Source organism: Carcharodon carcharias, chromosome 4 (assembly GCF_017639515.1).
Source record: "Carcharodon carcharias isolate sCarCar2 chromosome 4, sCarCar2.pri, whole genome shotgun sequence".
NCBI lineage: Eukaryota > Metazoa > Chordata > Chondrichthyes > Lamniformes > Lamnidae > Carcharodon > Carcharodon carcharias.
The window spans coordinates 31271633-31293986 of NC_054470.1; the positions used below are offsets into that span (position 1 = coordinate 31271633).

The window sequence follows — 22354 nt, forward strand, 5'->3', positions numbered from 1 at the left end:
AAAAAGTGCAAAGGCCACTTGGTGTTTTCGCCTGCCCGCCAATAAGGTTGGAAGGGCAGCGTAAATTTGAATTTAATGACTTTTTAATGGCCTTAATTGGCCTTTTAATTGTCAGGGGGCGTGCTGCCGACTCCAGCACGTGCCCGCCGAATGGAATATCGTGGGACTACATGATGACATTTTACTTTCAGCTGGGTCGGGCACGCGCCCGCCCACCGAGCTCAATATTCTGCCCATGGTTTACTTAATGAGTTTCTTAAAGGAGCTTAAAGTTAGAATTGAAAAGTAGGTGTTTTTGCATTTAGAGTTGTATTTTGCTCCATATGTTTTTTTTGATTTTGCAGGTTCTTTTGCCATTTTGAACTATGGTTACTTTTCTTCCAAATGAAGGGACATTCCATCATTGTTCCTGGTTGCTGCTGCCATATGAATCACAGCATATAAAAAGGTGAGTACAGGTATTGCTTTGAGAGTTCGCAGAGTGCTGCATGATTTAGGTGAGGAAGATGGATTCAAGAAATAAAGGAAAATGTAGCAGCACAACAACATTTGAGGCATTTTGCACTCACTTGTTACTACCTGGATTACTACCTGAGATCCCACCACCCATTCCCTTGATATCTCAAAAGAGACTTGTACCATTGGTTGTTCAATAACCTGCAAATAACACCTGGAACAAGAATGGCTCTCCCATAGAAATTGAATTTACTACATCATGAAGCTTTCATGCTCTCAGTTCTTTCCAAATCACCCCAGGTGACAATTACAGTATTAGATAGTCTATAACGCATCAAGTAAGTGACAATGCTACATTTACATGGAATCACACCTCTTGTCATTTCCCTTGTGGAAAGAAGATATCATTTATATAGAGCACAGAACTTTCATTTGACGGCATGGTTCTTTAAGGTGCAAGCATTGAAGATCACACCTATGTGGGCTCATAGCCACATACCAACCTCATGGCCTACAGTTCAGTTAATTTTCAGATGATGTCCACTCACAGAAACAGCAGCATGTATCATCATAGCAGCATTCGAGAAGCAGCTAGGCTGTCATCATTGTAATATACGGTGCCCACAGTTTTGGACACTGTGTTTTGAGTTTTGCAAGGACAGGTGGCCGACCCCTGTGAATGAATACCTCATTTGATCCCCCCACTGGGGGATAGTTCTTAGGTGACCAGAACTAGTGTCTATATCCATGCCTGCTGAATCCACCTGGAAATTCCCCAACAAGAGAGGTGGCTATTGGGCTGAAAGCCTGAGCATCAGTTTGCTGCTCTTATACTGCCAGCACCTCCATCTTCAAGAAGAAGCATTATGGACAGGGGGGGGGGGGTGGTAATTTAAACAGTGTTGATTTCTCCTGTCACCACCCATCCATAAACAAAAAGGTGTTTAGATTTGCTTCCCCTTTTATAGGTGGTGGTGTATTCCCAACCCATCAGTTTGGGCATGATCCATTTTTCTACCAGTAACCCCACAGCAAACTCGAGATAGGCTGAACTCCAAGGGTTAATCTATTTGCACACACTCAAATATGGGATGGACCTCGGCACCTAGCCCCCTGTGCACACATACAGTAAAAGAGGGATAGAGAAAAGAAAGATTTATAGGGCAAATACCATAGTTAAAAGAATTATTGTTTCACACCAGTCCAGGGTCCAAGATCAAAATCAAATGAGGTATTCCTTTACAGAGGTCAGTCACCTGTCCTTGCAAAACACAGTGTCCAACATTAGATGTGATTCCGCAAATGGACAACATTTGCTGAATAATCCTCAGTGTACTAAGAATTACGCTGACAACCAATTTAAGATTGTCAATCGGGTTCGTAGTGTGGTGGATTTGCATGTACCAGAAGCTACATATATTAATACACAGGGTCCTGTTCTTAGCAGACAGAAAGGACATGTACACACATAGCGCCTGCTTCAGCGAAACAAAATAAGTGATCGCCATTCGCTGGTTCATTCCCCTGGGCAATGTCTTGATCAATCAGAGTCAAGCTGCCTGGTTTAAGTTTCAAACAATGTTTGGCGGTTAACTGTCAGTCACCATCCACTAGTGCATTCTCCATGGTTACACCTCTACCAATCAGAGTCCACTCGCCAGCCAATCAGGACATTGGCATTTTCTTTTTTTGCGGTTTAAACCCGCGAGAAGGCATCCGCAAGGACTTTGTCCTTTCCGGTGATGTAGAATGAGTAGGTTGACTTGTGAACGTTCCAAAATCTGTCTTTTGGGGAAGTTTATACAAGGTTAGAGTTCTGAATTTTCCTCTGTTGGGGATCAGGCCTAAGCAAAGCAATTGGTTTCAGAACTCTGCCTGGTCCAACTCCTGATTAGGTGTCCTTTAACAGGTCTGGGGGTTTTACAGGGTGGTTAGCACTCAGAGGATGAGTGATGGTCAAGTGGTCTGGGCTATCTGCAGGAGAATGCTGGGCATCTCACTCTGTGAAAGACAGGTTTTTTGATCATAGGGCTGAGCTGCTCTTGTCCAGCTTAGCTCTTCCCCGTTCACCTTGGTAACCTGTGTCTTCAGCTGTTCAAACCCAGGAATGGTGGTTCAGCTGATTGTCAGGAGATTGGGGTGTTTTGATGGGACTTTGGCCTCTTTAGGGGAGTCCGATTCAGTGTCCAGTTTGGGCACTAGCACAACTGGAGTGTTTCAGCTTCTGCTGCTAGGTGCTTTAGGTTAGTACAGCAACAGGCAGGCAGTTTGCTCCAGAAGTTGGACCAGCATTCCTGGGCCTGGATGACAGAAGATAGCTTTCTGGAAAGGGCCTCACCCACATTCATACCAGGTAGGGCTACAGTGCTGTAGCCTAGGGGGTTGTTATGGATCATTTTAACTGCAGGGGGAAACCCAGTCAGGTTGCTTTGCAATTCTGCATTAAGGTGGGTGAGTATGGGGTCCAATCTACTTGGGATCCCTCTGCTGGTCAATTGGGTGGTAGGCTCTGTGTCTTCTGGAACACTACTGCCCTCTGGTGGATGGTCAGCTCTTGCTGTGCCTCCTGGTAGCTTTTCAATCAAGTGAGCCATCATCTTCACTCTTCCTGGGCCAATTTGGGAACTTTCCTGGTGCTCATTCAAATTCGCCATAAAGCTATCAGCTAAACCAATCATTGGCTTCCTAGCTGGGGCCTTTGGCTTTGAAGGGGGTGCTCTCCTAACTTGTTCCATGTCCCCTGGAACACTTCTGCCCTCAAGTGGAGGCACAGCACCAGCTACAGACCTTTTTGGCTTTTCAACTGGGTGTGGCATCTCACTCCTTATCTGCTCATCCATTTGGGGAACTCCCTTTGTCCCTCTTTAAATTTGGAAAGAAAGTTTCTGCTATGCTTCAGGCAGCTCCCTAACCTTTTCCTTTCCAGGTTTAAAGGCTAGCCTTCCTTCAGGCTCTTTGACTATGTGGAGCATCTCCCACATTATCTCTCTCCCTGCTCTGGGACTTCTCTGGTCCCTATTTAACTCTGAGATATTCTGCAAGTCTATTTTAAATTCTATTGGTCCTTCCTGGAACTCATTTAACTTTAATGGCCTGGCTTCGGCCTTGCTACCTTCAAGCAGCCCTTGCTCAAAGTTTATGGATGCTATTTCACCCTTTTGGGCCTCTGGACCTTCCCCAGCTTTCTGCAGACATCTGCTGGCTGATGTTGCCTCTTTTGTTTTGCTGACTAACACCTTGCTGTCAGCTAAATCATTTCCAAGAAGGAAATCGATTCCTGCTACTGATAGTTCCGGAACAATGCCTACCATGACAGCACCTGAAACAAGGTCACACACTAGGTGGGGTGCAAACACAGATCCTCCTCCCACTCCACTGATCAGAGCTTTGGCCTTCAGGGTGGTCTTGGGATGGGGGGTAGGTTTATGTTTCCCTCCAACATTAAGGACTCAGTGGCCTCTGTGTCCTGGAGCAGTGCAATGGACTTGCTCACATTTTTGGCCGAGTAGGAAGACACTGTTCCTAAAAGGATAAACCTCAGGAAGTTCTCTGGGAGTTTGTCTCGCTCAGATACACATAGCACCATGCCCTTCAAGGGGTAAGTTTCTGTAGCGAGAGTCTCTGACTGCTCTGCTGTACTACCCATTGGGTGTCCTTTGGGGGACTACTCACATGGCGCCCTATTGGACCTACAGGATTCCCTTGCAATCCCCAGAACCTAGGCCTGGAATGGCCTATTTTATTGCAATGAGAACACACCAGTCTCTGGGGGTTTTCCTTTTGGGCTGCAGGAAGGCTTCTTGCACCCCCTTTTGTGTTTTCTTCTCTGGGTGGGGGGCCTCTCCTATCTGGGTCACCCTGCCTATCTTTCCAATGTTCATGGGAATGGTTTGGAAAGGGTCGGCCTGAGTTTCTAGGCATATGGGTGAGATAATAACTGTCTGCTGCAATGGCTGCATCCCTAGCTGTGAGAATTCTCTGCTCCTTGATATGTATTCACAGGTTTGAGGGTAAGCAATTTTTGAAATTCTCCAACAATACCAACTCACCCAGCCCCTCACAGGTGCATTGGACTCTTGGAGATCTTACCCATCAGTCAAACGTGATTTGCTTCAGCTGTTTGAACTCAATGTAGGTTTGTGTGGGCTTCTTACGAGTTTTCCAGAATTGCTGGTGATATGCCTCTGGGACTAACTCATGGGCACTTAGGATGGCTGCTCATAACTCCTGGACACATGGGGTGTCAGCATGGAGTAGAGCTCTTGGACTCTACCTGGGAGCTGCCCTTGAATTAAAAATGTCCAGATCTCCAATAGTCATTTTAGCTGTCCTGCTACTTTCTCAAAAGTGGCAAAAAAAAATGACTCCATCACTCTTTTTGAATTTGGGAATGAATCTAACCTACTTGAGGGTCTCAGAGAGTGGTTCGAGGTTAGGGAGATAGGGTGTGCTACTGGGTAGGGTTTCCAGCTGTATGCTCTCTCTCCCTTTGAGTTGCTAGCTCCATTTCCAATTTTCAGAGCTGGAATTCTCTCTTGCTTTGTCTCTCTTTTTCCCTCTCCAGTGCTTCCCTTTCTATCTTTCTCCCTCTCCTTAAATTCTAGCTGCGTTCTGAGCTTTTCCAGCTCAAATTAGGCTCAGGGTGGGATTCAGAATCATGGTTGAGCTCTACATCTAACTGTTCTATTGGTAACGTGAGATCCAAATGTTCTACCAACAACTGGATCAGTTCACTTCTCTTCACTTCACTAGGCAATTTTAACTGTACCTCCCTAGCTACAGCTTTCAGTTGCTCTGTGCTAAGGGCCGCAAGAGTTTCACCATTCAAATTCTCTTGTTTGACCCACATCTGGGAATTAAAAGTTGACATTTTCTTGGTGTTAGGGAAAGGAATTTGTTGTGGTAAGTTACTGTGTTTTAAAACTCATCCTAGCCACCAAGTTTTCCCCTTTTGGCTTCCACTTGACTTGTTTATCTCAGATTTGGCTCGGATCTTAAATTGCACTCTGGTCAAATTCAATTTGGTTATCCTGGATTTGAGCTCCCAATTTCTGTTATGGACAGGAGGGGGGTTAATTTAAACAGCCCTGATTTCTCCTCTCACCACCCACCCATAAACAGAAAGGCGTTTGGTTTTGCTTCCCCCTTTGTAAGTGGTGATTATTTCCCAACCCCTCAGTTTTGGTGTGTTCCAATTTTCAATTGGATTTCCCAACCCCACAGCACACTTGAAATAGGATGAACTCCAAGGGTTAGCTCATTTGTACAAGGGTTAGTTCATTTGCACACATTCAAACGTGGAAGGGGTGTTGCCCCTGTGAACTCATCAGTAAAAGAAGGATAGAGAAAATAAATATTAACTGGGAAAAATCACAGAGAAAAGAATTATTGTTTCATGTGAGTCCAGAGACCAGAATCAAAATCTAATGAGATATTCCTTCACAGAGGTCGGCAGGTTGAAAACCGATGCTGTATAATTCACTTTTACAGTAGAGTTGACTTACACAATGAGATCGGCACAGAGAGACAAATTAGTCTTATAGGTGATGGTACAGAAGTTCCAACGGAAATAGTTAGATGGGGGCAGTATGCAGTCTGGGCAGAGCCCATTTTCTATGTTGCTGCTTGCAGATGGTAAACTGGCAGACTGAGGTTTATTCAGTGCAGCAAGTGTCATGAAAATATAATAATTTTCATAATATTATTATGATTTATTGTAGAAGTGGGTAAATGGTGGGGATTGAATTAGTTTCTCTGTGTATGTGTGTGTGGGATTTAATTGAATTGGAGACAGCTGTTCTGGAGGCTTTGAGTTATCAACAAGTAGCTAGGTTTGAAATGTTAAATACATAAACATGGCTGACATTTTAGAATATGAGCTGTAAGGAACATTTGCATTTTTAGAGAAATTAGGTTAATTTGAATTTCAAAGAGATGGTAGGGTGTTACACTTAGCCAGAAGAAGCTAAGCCAAACAGTGTGGTTATTTTTCCCAAAACTTACTGATAAAATTAGCACTATGAAAAGATTCATATTATTTGAAAGGTAAAGTTCCAAAGAAATATTGAAACAATGGAATTTGCATTAAAAAGGGAGAAACATTTATAAAGGAGATGAGGCTAAGTGTCAGAGAAAGAGAAGGCATTCTAAGATCTAAGTGTAAAAAGCCTCCAGCCTCTGTGCATCAAGTTGCTATCTACAGGAACCAAAGCTGAGAAAACTCATTTTGAATGTGACTGGCCAGGGTATTGCTTTGTCAGAGTCTGTTTAAACCTATTTGTTTGTACTGTTTCCTTGATGGAGGTCTAACTTGGAGCCAGATTAATTAGCAGTTTTAGATGTTATTATAATAGTAATTTGTAGATTTATGTATGTGCTTGAAATCTTTTCTTTTGTCAATAAATGTTTAATTTAGTTTTCCAAAAACCTCTGAAGTTACGATAGTCTTATTACTTCTGAGTTCAAGGCACACATCTCGAAATAAAATACAAGTTGCAAAACAGTTGTGGCCACGTGACCAAGTTTCCTACATGGATTATATCCACCTGGCACACATCATCTGCCACATCATAACACAAGGCAATATTACGTTACACAAGCGAGAGGATTCCATGTCGCATTGATTCTCACCCCTTCACAGTGTCTTTGTCAAAGGGTGTGTATTCCCCATCTGGGTTCCCAATATGGTTAAATGTTCCAACCTTTAAGACTTGAAAGGAAGGTTGTGGAGTCCTTTGTCTGACCTGACGAATAGGCTCCAGTTGGCCGTCCTGACTTATGAAATGCAGATGGTCTTTGTATAGTGCTCTTTGAATTTGGTCTCTGCAACCCACAGGGGTCATTAGGGTCTCTTCAGAGATAACGAGGCACAAGTTTCTGTGATACTGCTAAGATAGCTCCTTTTGTTCAAAGGTCACAGACAGACATAGTTTTAGCCATTTTAAAAAGGTCTTTGCCCAGTTTTCAAAATTTTAGAAATTAGCCATGAGGATATCTATATACATTTTATAAAAATATAGAGTGTGAGTGAGAGTGTCCCCTGACAAAAGTATGCAGAAAGAAACAGCCTCTTGGAAGTTTGGATAGGCTTTACCCAAGGATTGTGTCAATACTTACAGGAGGATTGCAGTAAGAAATGTTTGAAAAGACTTGCTCCAAGCTGCAAGAGCTGCCTATGAAATGCAAACAGCATGCGGCAAAGGAAACAGACCAGCTCCAGATAATTTTCTCTGCCCATTCATTTCACCAGTCTCATCCAAAGAACAAAAAAATGTGGGCTCCCATGATAGCTGTGCAATAAATGCACTGGCCAGGATTTTCCAGACCCAACCGTGGTAGGCAGGAGGCGACAATGTGGTGCGAGCTGAAAACTCGATTTCTTGCCAGCATGAAATGATGGAGGGAATGTGCACTCCCACCTATCATGGTGGGTCGCCATTCCTGACAGAGGCCAGCATGAAGCCATTTTGCATCCATAAATGGGATGCAGATGAAGCCCTGACCTTAACTGTCCCTCCCTGTTCAATTATCCGCGCTGCCAGCTGGACATTACACTGGTCTTGAACACATCCAGACTAATGCAGCATGGACATGATGGTACTCACCTGGAAGAGAGCCTGGGGCAGCTTGTGGAGATCGGAAAATGAAAGCCTCCAGTGACCGTGGACCCTGGAACATCATGTGTAGCAGTGGGTGGGTGGAGCCTCCAGGACGTGGATCTTCACACTGCAGGAACCTCTAGGACGTGGATCTTCACACTGCAGGAGCTTCCAGGACGTGGATCTTCACTCTGCAGGAGCCTCCAGGACGTGGATCTTCACTCTGCAGGAGCCTCCAGGACGTGGATCTTCACACTGCAGGAACCTCCAGGATGTGGATCTTCACACTGCAGGAGCGTCTAGAACGTGGATCTTCACACTGCAGGAGCCTCCAGGACGTGGATCTTCACACTGCAGGAACCTCCAGGACGTGGATCTTCACACTGCAGGAGCCTCCAGGACATGGATCTTCACACTGCAGGAGCCTCCAGGATGTGGATCTTCACACTGCAGGAGCCTCCAGGATGTGGATCTTCACACTGCAGGAGTTTCCTGCATGTGGATCTTCACTCTGCAGGTGGACGGCTGCATGAAGTACAGTTGGGCGGTGACCGTCTGTACAGTGGTGGGAGGGGCAGGGGGATTTAGATGAGCAGGAGCAGAATAAGGAAGTGGGGTGGCTGTGGTGGCCTAGACGTGGGAGGTTAGGGGTCATAGGGGAAAGAGAGAGCTGCTGCGGGGATCATGGAATGGATGAGCTAGTATAGACTGGGAGGGTGGGAAGGACCCTGGTGGAGTATGGGCAGGGTGGGCAGGGTATGCAGGTGTGAACAGGCATGGGGGGGAAGAGGGAAAAGAGGTTCAGAGGGAGAGGTCTGTGGTGTCAACTGATGAGTCCTGGGAGGGCATACTGAGGGAATTGTTGATAGGAAAGGTTGGTGAGGGTTAAAGGGGGCAATGGGGCCTGGTAGGGTGGGAGCGTGAGAGTCCTACAATGATAGGTGAAGGGACGCTGAGAGTTGTTGGGGATACAGAAGTAAAATTGGACTCTGGGGGTAGGCAGGATGATGGGGGGTGGGGGGGGGCGGTTATGTCTATTGTCACGGGGGTAGACTCCTCGAGAAGGTAGGGGAAGTGTACATTCACCTGCACGGGACGGAGAGTGATGGGGGCAGGGTTGTAGGGTCACTGTGGGGAGGTCCAAGGCTACACCAGGAGGATCAATGGTTATGGTGTGAGTAGGGTGTGGGTCATGGGGGGAGGTTGGAAGGTGCTAGACTCAACCTGAAAAGTCTCATGCACTATGGCTGTTTGCAACTATCTCGAGGTGGAGATCTCGTGATGCTGCATGGAAGTTGGATCAATGGGGGGTGGGCAGAGTGGCAGGTCAGCTAAACTGGATAACTGAAGGGGAACCCCAGCATGTAGTACTGACAATGCTAAGGCATTTCAACAGGTGAACACATGAAGGGCAAACGTTCAGCTTGCAAGGGAGGCTCCTTGCACAAGGCTCATAAGGGCCCTGGCAAAAATCCTTACTTCCCTGCACATGCATGATTCTGGGGGGGGCATAAACCCATCCTGAGGTGTCTCCCTGAAGATCGTGGGGGGATGGCGCGGGGGGACAGGTTTAAGGGCTACAAATCTCAAATAAACCACATCGGATCTCATTAAGGTGCAAGTGTACTCTATTTACAATGTTTCATAAATGTACTCAATTTAATGTTTCATAACATTAACAATCATAGTGCACCCGTGCACATGTAAAACCACATGTAAAATCATGATTTCTTAATCTTGCATTCCCTATCACTTCTTATAGGTGCTCCCCCAACATCCACAGCAGGGTGGAGGCAGCCTGCTGACCGGTTTGCCCTGTTGTCTTGGATGACCTTGGTGGTCATCTTCTGGAGGCCTGGACATTCCCGGCTTATTTTAGCTATTCTGCTGCTCCCTTTGCGGTCACAAAGGTCGAAGCTGAAAGGGTCACAGGCAAGAGGGATTCCGAAGGGCCGGACACTCTCAGAGATTTCTGGGTGGAGGTCCCAGGGGTGTCTTACAGCCAATCCCCTCCCTTTGTGTGCCCAAGGTCAACTACCTGACTCCTTGAGGAGAAGGAGCACTTGGAGGGAGGTCAAGGTGCCCCATTCCCATTTTGTGTAGCCACTGCAAAAGCTTACCCATGGCTACAGTGGTAGAGTGCAGCTCTGCACACACCTCTGGCAGAAACTGGGCAGCCTGCCGGACCCGGTTCCCCATGACATCCACCTCCTTTCCCATGGGGACCTCAATGTGTGCACATGTCGGCAACACTTCATCAGAGAGCAGACAGACAGACTCCTTTGCCTCATGTGCCACTCTGTTGAGGGCCTCCACCACCTCTGCCTGTTGTTTCCCCGCCTATCGCAGCTTCCCCAGCATCTCAAGCAGGGCCGACCCCAGAGGCTTGTCATACAACTTGGTTGTCACCGATGCCTCTTCTCCAGCAGTCCTTCAAGTGCCAGTGAGCTTGGCTGACCCTGCCTCCTCCTGCTGTGGACACGTGTCCATGCGGTGACCACCAGAATTTGAGACCCTGCCTGACCTAGATCTAGTACCCACCAAGATGTATATCTCTGGGCTGGTGGAAGGTGCAGGTGACTGCTGTGATGCCTCTACAGCTGCACTTTCTTCCTCCTCCCCAATAACCTCTGCACTCTGTGGGCAGGAGGTACTGCTAGACAGGGCTTCCCCTTCTGGCTTTTCCCTCTTCCTGCTGGCCCTTGTAAGGGAGAGAGGGGAGAACACGTGACTGCATAAGCTGGCTCCAACATGGAGGAAAGCATGTAACATCATTATGCATGGATCCTTACTGGATGATGGCCGCCCGCCGACCTCTCCCTCTGCACAGGCTCAGTCTGGCTCCTCCCCCGCGAGCACAGCTGCCCGCTCCTCAAACTCAGTCAGGTTCTTGAGGTCAGGTCAGCACCCGTCTTCTCTCTCTCTCTCTCTCTCTCTCCTGCTGTGCCTCAACTTTTCCTGCACAAAGAGAGAAAATGGGGTTGAGAGCAATTGGGTTTCATGTACCTTCCTCATGCTTCAGTCTTACAAATAACCCATTGGATTGTAAGCAACATGATTGATGCACTGAACATTGTACACAAGGGGTCTGGGTCAGCACATCCCAGAGCGGTGAGCCCACACAGATGGAAGGATAAGGCTCACAGAGGCATATCATTAGCAGTGCCTGCTGGTGTCCTCAGCTCCTAACCCCCTTCTGCCCACCCTCCCAGACAGCTTCTCTCTCTGTGTGGAAGGGTCAGGGACCCACAGTGGCTCTCCACCTGCAGACTAGATGGACTGCAGTTGGGCTATGAGGCATCTTCTTATCACATTGAGTAGCTCTTATACGCATGGGCTGCACGGGTGGTGCCCTTGCCACTGAGACCCATGTCGCCTGTACCATTTGATGAGGTGAGTGTGAGCAGTTGAGAGTTCACTTACCCTGATACCGCGGATGAGGTCATTCCTCCATTTCCGGCAATGCAGGGCATTCCTCCGGTGGAGGTCCTGGGCACTGACCACACTGGCGACTTCCTCCCATGCAGGGTTGGTTAGATGGCTCGGCTTCCTTCTTCCATCCTCTGGGTACAGGACAACCATCCTGACCACCGCTGCATTCAGCTGCACATTGAGGGAAGTGCCGCTGAATCTGGAGGGGCTGTAGCTCCCTGGGATCAGCGGGCCATCTCCTCCTTCAACTGTGGATATGTGCCAAAGAAGTTGACGTCCGGGGCACCTTTTAAATATGGCGCCCAGGTATGATAGTGGGGCATGCGTCATCCAGCCTGTGCCGTCTCACAGTATGTTGGGCAATCCCTGACTGCATGATTAATGAGCCTAGCATCGCATGATTTGGCATAAACTCCCACCAGCCTCCGCAGCAAGGAACACCCCCAGTTCCAGCTCCTGCCATGGGACTTGGATCCGGGATGGAAAGTCCTGGCCACTGTGTGCTTTGGTACCAAGCCCCACGCACCATCAACTCCCAGGTCAGTTCCTGGGGTGTGCTGAGATGCTTGATCTCATTCAGGGCTGTGTTGAGAATGCTTGGAGTAGCTTCAGTAACCCTGGGAGAAGCAGAGGAAAATATAGATAGAATTCCCAGCTCCGGTTGTTATCCAATAATTCCTACTGGGAAGTGTATATTTATGAACATTGGGTCAGCACAAGACCAGGCTCCCCTGTGATGTCCCCTAAGACAAACAGTCTGGCAACACAAATAAAGGCCTGGTTTTAATTCACTCAAAACTCATTCACTTACAAAGAGTTAAAATTGGTCGCTAAATGTCTAGGCTCAAATACTAATTCATACTCCTTGAGTGATAGTTATAGTTACCAGTACTGTAGAACCCCAATATATTGGAGAAAAACAATAAAAATATACTGAAGACTTGTATTCATGTCAATCAGATTCTTTTCATAGTTGAAAAAGATGGAAGTTTAAAACCTGGTAATATTTCAATTTTACTACTCATCAGAGTTTAAAAATAGCAGTATTACCAACTATAATGTTTCCACTTTAACTGCAACAATAAGATTCAGCCCATTTTTGAGTCAGTGTAGAAGGAGATTCATCTAATTCACATAGCACATTAACCTAAGCTGGAAATGTTTGATGTGATAGCAAAGAGATACTCTGATTGACCTGTGCCAACTAATGCTCAAAAGGACACAGAGCTGGGAGTGTCCCTACGATCACTAACCACTGAACTTAATCCTGACACTGGGGGTAAAATTCAGAAAAATGAATTATCCCCACACCGTTATCTTTCATCTTAATGGGGAAAACAAATCACAGTTCCAGTCTTGTGGCTTATGATTCTGAAGGGGCCATTCCCTCCACGACACCGTTGCCCACTCTGCAGTAACCTCCAAAACTCCTGCCCTTTCCTTAGGAACCTGTCCACACAAGTGCAAGGGGTATCACACCTGTCCTTTTCCCTCCTCCCTCCTCACCATCCAAGGCCCCTAACACTCTTTTCAAGTGAAACAACCATTTACTTGTACTTTCAATTTAGTACGCTGTACTCACTGCTCACGATGCAGTCTCCTCTATATTGCGGGGAACCAAACGCCGACCAGATGACCACTTTGGTGGAACATCACTGGTCTGTCCGCAAGCATGACCTTCCTGTTGTCTTTAATTTTAATTCTCCACCTTGCTCCCACTCTGACCTACCTGTCCTTGGACTGCTACAGTGTTTCAATGAAGCTCGGGGAACAGCACCTCATCTTTTGACTTGGCACTCTAGAGCCTTCTGGATGCAAACTCAATAGGAATTCAACAATTTTAGGTCATAACCTCTGCCTCCATCTTGTTTTTTTTTGCTCGGCCAGGCTCGTCACATTTCTTTTTTTATCCTTTCATGATGCATTCAGATGGCTGGTATGTAGCCAGACATGTCTCATCTGGACATATCTTTTGTTTTTATACCACACTCATTCCCAATCTCTTTGGCTTTTGCACCAAATGATCTTTTGTAATTTAATCTCTACCGCCCTCCACCCTAACACAGACTTCTCTTCTGTTCTTCCTGCCCCTTCCACTGCCTCGAAAACTATTACATTTCTGTCTTTCTTCAGTTCTGAAATATCAACTCTGTTTCGCTCCACAGTTGCTGCACAACCTGCTGAGCTTATCCAGCATTTTTTGTTTTTATTCGTGGTTTAAAATGTCATCTGAACTCCTTAGTTATGTAACAGGTTATGGCTTCATGATCTGTTATCATTTAAATATGTCACAGATAAAATGTCACTCATGGTATAAACCACAATTATACACCACGGGTGATTTTGATGCATCTCATCAGTGCCACATACAACACAATCTCATACTCAAATGTTAAATATTCGGACACATCATTGTTGCACTAAAATGGACATCAACATAAGATGAACATGAGCATTGTTTACCATCTGAGGAGGTGAATCCTTTTATTCCCTTGGAACACAACAAAACCTGAGGCAGTGAATCCTATGAAAGCTGTAGCTCCTGAAGAATCCTTAAAGGTAAAAAAAACAAACATTTAGAATACTATCAACAGACTGCAGCCTAAAAATAGGCCTGTAAGGACTTAATATTTTCACAGCACATTTTTCTGTCCTCTATCTTAAGGTAGGGTTAATCTTTTCATCTTAGAAGGGTTAGATTATGTTTTATTATAATTTTACTATTTACAGTCATTAATCAAAATGTATTTACAAAGTATGGGCAAAAGTTAATGAGGGTGACGGGGGGGGGCCGAGGTCCACCACCAAACTGGTAACAACCCTGCTGACCCAAACTCCAGGAGCCCCGAGGGAATTGAGTACCTAATTGGCAGCGGGAACCCAACCACACAGGGGACATTTAATTGCTGTACTTTGGCCAGTAGGGTGGAAATCCTGGCTCCAAAAGCTGTTGGCCAATCAGAGGCCGGCAGTGTCAGCAACTCACATGGGCCCTCACCAAGACTCATTGTTGGGCCTCTGGAGAAAGGTAAGTGAAGGCACAATGGGGGTTGCAGGGAGGGAGTTGCCAGTGAGGGAGGGTGGGGGTCAGAAGAAAGGGAATAGGGTTGCTCTCTGCAAGAGCGCCCTCCTGCCCTCCTTCCTGTGCTGGGTCCCTTGAACAGGCACTGAGTGCCTTTGGACCACCACTCCAGAAATCTGCTGCTTGCCGGTCTCCCTGTATAGTGAGGCCCCCACCCACCACTGATTGAAACCAGCAGCAGCAGGATGAGACCCTTAAGTGGACACTAATTGTCCATTTAGGGCCGCAATTGGCATCCAGGCGGGAAGACTGCCTGCAAGTCTTCCTGCCCCGGACATTATCATGGGGATGCAGTGGGGTCTCCACCCCGCACCCTCCCGTCTATTCAAACAGCCCAAGGCTTTAAATTCTGACTTATGTGACTTTCCAATTGTCCCAGTGTTGCAGCCCCTTCTCTATCTCTTGTCATGTCATTAATAACGTTGATAGTGAGAAGCAGCACATTTGCCTTCAAAATGATGTGTGGCTAATTGGAAAGATGTCTGCAGACCCAATGTGAAATGGATCCAAACTTTGCAGGAAGTCATATAGCAACAACTATCAGCAAGGTATTCTGACCAGGATTGAAGGGCCTATAGGACCTACCTCCCAATGAGGGAAAATCATTAAATAGCAAGATGAATAAGGAGGTCAGATACTCCTTGGAAAATAAAAGTCTAAATTGGGTAGAGGAGCAAAGGGATCAGGAGGTACACATCCACAAATCATTAGAAGTAACAATGTAAGGTAAATTCTACGGCCAAAATCTTCGGGGCGGGCGTGTGTCCCGACATCACCGTGCATTATTCAGATCTTCAGTTCGGCAGGCGCACACTGGATTCAGCTGAATGCCCGCCAAACTGTCAAAGGCCTATTAAGGCAACTTAAATAACTATTAAAATAATTAACATAGCTGCCCGTCCAACCTTAAGGTTGGTGGGCAGGCAAAGAGGCCAGGCAGCCTTCACACCTATCATGAAACTCAACCATGGGCAGGATGAGGTTTCATGAAGGTTTTTAAACTTCAATAAAAATTTTTAATAAAATTACATGACTTAAAATTTTTTTTCTTCCTTTACTTAAATTTTTAAAAATCAAACTAATCTCCCTGAGGCAGCTCTGTGCCTCAGGGAGATTTCTGTGCTCTTTCACATGCATGCACGAAAGAGTGCAGGCCCCGACTCAGCCTACTCCCCCTCCCGCCCGCACAGGGAGTGCTCAGCGCTTCTGGGTGCTCGTCACGCTGGGCGGGCCTTAAATGGCCCACCCACATAAAATGGCGGCACACAGCTGATTGCGGGCGGCGATCGGCTGCACTCCTGCCCGTGCCCACCCAGCAGGCTCCACCCCAACGGGGAGAAAATTCTCCCCCATTATGTTAAACTTGTAGAGAATCTTAAGAGCACTGTACACAGTCCAGGTCTCCATAACACAAAAAAGTATATAGAAGCACTGGAAAGGGTGCAATATAATTTACAAGGATGATACCAAAACTAAAAGATTATAAGTATCAGGAAGGACTGAACAGGCTAGAGTTCATTTCTCTAGAAAAGAGAAGACTGAGGGGTGACAGGTCTTTAAAAGGGATCTAATAGAGTAAACATAAAGAAAATGGTTTCCCTTTTGGGCGAGTCCAAATATAAATATAAGATAGTCACCCATAAATCCAACAAAGACTTTGGGAGAAACTTCTTTACTCAGAGAATATGAGACTTGCTGCCACACGATGTAGTTCAGGAGGATAGCACAGATGCCTTTAAGAGGAAATTCGACAAGCGCATGAGTGGGAAAGGAATAGAACAATATACAGATCAGGTTAGATGAAGTCAGATCAGGAAGGAGGCTTGTGTGGTGCATAAAACAGATCAATTGGTTTGAATGGCTAGTTTCTGTGCTGCACATTCAATGTAGTTCTATGTAAAAAAAGTGGCCAAGGAAGGCAGATGATCATCTTTAATTTCAAATATAGGAATAACTGCAATTAGAATATAATTCCTTTTTCTCTTCCCTCTGAAGTTCATATTTCTCCTCCCAACCACTCTAACCTCTGATTCGTTAAGTACCACTCTCTATGATCCCATTTCCTTCCCATTCGTTCAATGCCTTTAATTTTCCACTCTTATTTCATCTGCCTATGATACTCATCCACCTGTGATATTTCTATCATATCCTACTGAAACTGTCTTAAGATTTGTTTTTGTGGAGTAAATTTAAACATTTCTGCCGATACAATAGAAATGCCACAGCTGATCGGTAAATGATGGATGCATTGTGGCTGTTGTCAGGATAGTGGGTATTCACTGAGAGGATCTTCTGGGCATGGTTGCACATCAACTGGACATTAAAAAAGTGGTAGCCCTTGCAATTATGGAACATCTGCCAGGTCTTGTGCAGCTGATTGCACCCTGGCATTGGGAATCCCACCAGCCTGGCAAATCCACATACTCTCTCCTTCTGCTTCTCTCTGGTTACTGAGAAGATGACAAAGTCCCTACTCCTTCTATACAGGGCCTCCGTCACCTCCCTGATACAGTGATAGACAATGAACTCTGAGATGTTGCTCATGTCACCTGCTCCCATCTGGAAGGATCCATTGGCATAGAAATCTAGGGAGACAGTGACCTTGATGGCCACTGGTAGCACTGTCCTTGCCATGCTATGAGGCTGCACGTCAGGTTGTAGGAGATGAGACAGTTTGGTGACCATCTCCTTGGAAAAACAGTTATTTCAGACACTCTTCTGGGCTGAGGTGGAGGTAGGGGATGTGCCTCTGAAAGACCTTTAGTGGACAGAGCCGCCAAATGAAAGTCCCCCAACTCCTGCCTCTGTGCACAACATCTCTGCTGCATGAGCTGCATTTTTAATTTATGCTACAGCCAAGAGGAACTGCAAATATAGCTCTGATTACTGACGCAGACTTTCAATGTCAATCAAACCCTTTGACCTCCTTGTCAAAATCCAGCTTCACTCCTTTGAAAATCCAAACAGGTTTGCTAAACTGCTCCAGTAACACTGAGCACAGTACTTCCACTAACTTGGCACCAGCAAAATGAAGTTAAAAACACCCCACCTGAAAGTTGAATGATTAGCCCTTTAAATAATACTAGAAGGTTGTCAAGTAATTGTGCAGCTGAGCACAGTTTCAGCTGGGAGTGTTTGAGAGAGTGTTAACTGGACATGTGCGATCCAAAATTAACATTTGGGGCTGTTTGTTATCGTAATCTTCCCACTCTGCAAGCTTTCAGCTCACACACAGAGCGCAACCGCATTGTCAATCGGTCAGCCCACAGCAGTGTGGGCTGGCTGCCATTTTTTAAAATCAGGATTTCTGTAGCACCGGCATAGAGGTACCAAGGAGCAGAATTTCATGGTTATAGTCTCAAGATAAAAGTTTAACCATTTAAGGTTGAGAGAAATTTCTTCATACAGAGGCTGGTGAATCTTTGGCATTGATTCATTGAGTGTATACAGCATAGTTTTCTACTGTGTAAAGGAACTGACTATTTTAGTTCTATTATTGTGCAATGAGAAAGGGTGAATTAATAACCTTGTGGTGAAGGGGCCCCCGGGGAAGTGTGTTCATAATATGTAGAATTTTATATGCAGTTTGAAGGTGATTTATAGAGGTTACGTCCAAAACCAGGGACTTAAATCTAAACAAAGCAAACCATGAAGGGTGAGTTGGCCAAGGTAAATTGTGCAAGTACGTTAAAAGTATGGTGGTAGATAAGCAATGGCAAACATTTAAATAATTAATTTGTAATTTGCAACAAATATGCATTTCCTCAAGAAATGAAAATTCCACAATAAATGTGGTGTAATTGTGGCTAATAAGGGAAGTCAAAGGTAACATCAGATTAAAGTAAGAAGCTTTTAATATTGCCAAAAAGGTAATATGCCTGAGAATTTGGAGAATTTTAGAATTCAGCAAAGGATGACCAAGAAATTGACAATGAAAAAGAGAGTAGTCACTTGCTAGTACAGATCTAGAACATTGCTGGAAAACGAAACATGCAGTCAAAGCTTTTCATCTTGCACAACAAGACAGACATAAAAATACCAAATTACAATGGGAACAACAATTTATACTGCATGAGAAAAGGGTGCTGATTGGTTGGCAAGTGTAATAGTTATGGGCAGAATCTTGAGCCCTTCCCCACTTGGGCCTACTTAAAGGCCTCTTCCTGCCTCCGCTGGTACTAACTCAAGAGCAGGCGAGGGGCTTGCCATCCAGGGAGCACAACAAGCAAACGTGTGCAGGGTTGGTTTCAGGCTCCCAGGGTGGTGGGGGGGGAGGGGCACGCGCACGGGGTGAGGGGGTTGGGTTGTTCAAAGGCATTCAGTGCATGATTAAGGGACCCAGCACCAGGAAGGTGGACTTGCTGAGACTCACGACCTGCTCTGCTGCCGACACCTCTCCCCCATGTCCACCAACCCCTGGTGGTGCTGCTGTTCAATAGAGCTGCTGGCCTCTGACTGGCTGGAAGTTCTAAGCAAGTATGACTTCCGCCCCCAAGGTCCTTTATCCTGCTGGAGGGCCTGCTGCTGGCCTGTCAAGTAGTCCTTCCCAAAAGAGGCAGCGCTGGGCTCTCGCCTGCTTTCTAGCCAGTGGCCAAGACCCTCGTCGCCTCCACATGATTCCATCCTATGTCTCAGGGTTCATAAACTAGAGCCTCTTGACTAATAATCCTAATAGAACATGAGTTTGAACCCTGCTATGGCAGTTTGCAAATTTGAATTCAATTTAAAAGTAAAAAGATGTTCATTAATTTCCTGAAGGTAAACTAGTTTCACAGACTTTTGTTTGAAGACAGTTAGTTGTACCATCAAAGCTCACATTCTGAGAATGAAAAAGAACTGTTATCTCAGCAGGCAGCAGGTCATAGTTGAGCTATGTTCCATAAAGCAATGAACTGATTATGCTTATAGAAATGTTTGTGTTTGCAGAATAATCAACGAAACAGCGCAGGTGAATTCTCATGTTCTGAATATATGGCGCCTGTTTGATAAAATGTGCAACCTAAATTTTAAAGAGCAACTTACAGAGTTTTGGAAACATTGGCTGGGAATTTCCTCGCAGTTGCTCCCTCTCCGCCGCACTTCCGGCGAAGTTACAGCAACCTGTTTGCACGTAAACACTGGCTGGGATTAGGAGTAAAGGGAAAGAGGGTTACGGATGGGAGATTACATTGGGTTTTAGTTTGTACTGTATTAAATGACACTGAGTGACTAGGTTAGCCATTAATTAAACAGTGTTAGCTATTTACTTCTGGTATTTGTCTATTTTCTAAACTTCAGGGTGAGAGAATTTAAAGATGCAAACAAGTTCCCGATAGTTATGATCAGATCTAAGTGTTAAGAGTAATAATCCCAAGGATTCACTCAGAAAAGGTTATACAAATGGGACAACCATGGCCAGACTTAAAGTATTAGGAGGTAGTTTTTTTTATTATTTACAAGACGTGAGCCTTATTGGCGAGGCCAGCATTCATTGCCCATCCTTAATTGCCCTTGATAAGGTGGTGGTGAGCTGTCTTTTTGAACCACTGCAGTCCATGTGGTGTAGGTACACCCACAGTGCTGTTAGGAAGGGAGTTCCAGGATTTTGACCCAGCAACAGTGAAGGAACGGCGATATATTCCCAAGTCAGGATGGTGAGTGGCTTGGTGAGGAACTTCCAGGTGGTGGTGTTCCCATCTATTGGCTGCCCTTGTCATTCTAGATGGCAGTGGTCATGGGTTTGGAAGATGCTGTCTAAGGAGTCTTGATGAGTTTCTGCAGTGTATCTATAGATGGTACACACTGCTAGTATTGTGCATCAGTGGTGGAGGGAGTGAATGCTTGTGGATGGGGTGCCAATCAAGTGGGCTGTTTTGTCCTGGATGGTGTCAAGCTGCTTGAGTATTGTTGGAGCTGCACTCATCCAGGCAAGTGGAGAGTATTTCATCACACTCCTGCCTTGTGCCTCGTAGATGGTGGACAGGCTTTGGGGAGTCAGGAGGTGAATTACTTGCCGCAGGATTCCTAACCTCTGACCTGCTGTTGTAACCACAGTATTTATATGGCTAGGCTGGTTCAGTTTCTGGTCAACGGTAACCCTCAGGGTGTTGATAGTGGGGATTCAGTGACGGTAATGCCATTGAACATCAAGGGGCAATGGTTAGGTTTTCTTTTGTTGGAGATTGTCATTGCCTGACATAAAATCAGAACAAACAAAAGGAACAAAATCTTCATAGAAATGTATGCAAACCAAAATTATTTGGGGAGAGAAAAGAGTAAAATTAGTTGTAAAGGTTTTATAATGGTAACATGTAGATTTACAAGATTCATGTCAAATCAGGTGTTTGCATGGGAACTAAGAAAAAAATTGTTCCACAAAAATGAAATAAAAGTGGTTTGGACCCCTTTTGTGGAGTGGCTGTCAGAAATCCGTTTGTGGACCACTCGCCAAATGGATATAAGATCCCCTATTTGCATATTTAAATAGACTCCACACAAAACAGGCAACACAGGTGGTGCCCCTTACAGGTGTACTTGAAAATTACAACAGATGGAACTTCAACATCCAAGGGGGAGCCTAGCATCCTCCACCCCACCCCACCTCCACCACCCTCCCCCCCCCCCCCCCCCCCCCCCCACCCTTTTCCAATTGTTTTGTTTGCTACTTGCTTTTCAGGCTGGATAAGGGCAGGGAGCTGTTGAAAATTGGCCCCTATGAATCCACTATTGTGAATTGCTAGATAAAATTATAGGGTAAGCATGGTAATTAGGGTTACATTGGAAAGAATCCTTAATAGAGGACACATAAATGTAGTGACTGATGGACACTGTAATTAAGAGAAAAGGCAAAGCTGAGGTGAAATGTTTATTGGATATATGAGAAATGCCTGAGGAGTACAATGAAATTAAGATAATGCTATTAGTCAGGATGATGTTTTTTTCCATACAGATGTAAATGATATGAATAGATGTAAATCAATAAATTTTGATAATAAGATAGCAATAAATGGTCAACCAGACAATATAAACTGGAACACTGCAACAAAAGTACTCACTTTTCTTCATTTGATCAGTAGCCTAGCATTATCTATATTATAAAAACCACTGAGCTTCCCTAATGTTGTAGATTGAAATTTCATGCTGTGCTCTCAAAATGATCTGACAACCTGAGCATTTGAAGCAGTGTAAAACAGATTTTAAAATCAATTAGAAATGCAAATGACCCTTCTGAAGATTAAAGATCTTTTGAAGGCGATAAAACACTATAATTAATTGTTTACATATTTTCTTCATAATGTGATAACATCTAAAAGGACTTGTATGTGCAGTCATTTCCCTTTTGTGGATCGCATTATTTATGACTATTTTTTCTTAGGCTCACTGCTATTGATAAAATATGAACTAATACGGAGTTGGATTAATGGCCATAGGAATTCATTGGAATAGTGATAGGAACATGCCTATGCTCTCGAATATTGTTATTAATATTTAGCAAAATTTTATTTGCTCGTGACATTAACTTTATTTATATTCAACCTTATCTTTATTTTCATTGTTCAGAAATTAAAACTCTCTGTTTACAGTACTTCTTGTTATTTATATTTATTTCTTAATATATTTTCACCAAATGGATTTCTTGGCTAGAATTTTCCCATCATGAATTGGGACAAAACAGAGGCGTGGTAGCAAAAATAATGGCACTGGTGGCCTGTTCACCCTATGATGATTTTCCAGAGGTTGGGGAGACAACAGGAGGGTGGTGGTGGGGTGGGGGGCAGGGGGCTGGGGTGGAGAGTGGGGGCAGGGG

The 22354-nt window shown here is 45.1% G+C and overlaps 1 protein-coding gene across 1 annotated transcript in view; it reads right to left on the reverse strand.

The window, feature by feature from the left end:
- Positions 1-22354, reverse strand: part of frmd3 (FERM domain containing 3) — a 320905-nt gene that overhangs the window by 103980 nt on the left and 194571 nt on the right. The window contains exon 8 of the mRNA XM_041185271.1: positions 13950-14038. Within this exon, the coding sequence (XP_041041205.1) occupies positions 13950-14038 (89 nt within the window). The remainder of the gene's footprint in view (positions 1-13949; positions 14039-22354) is intronic.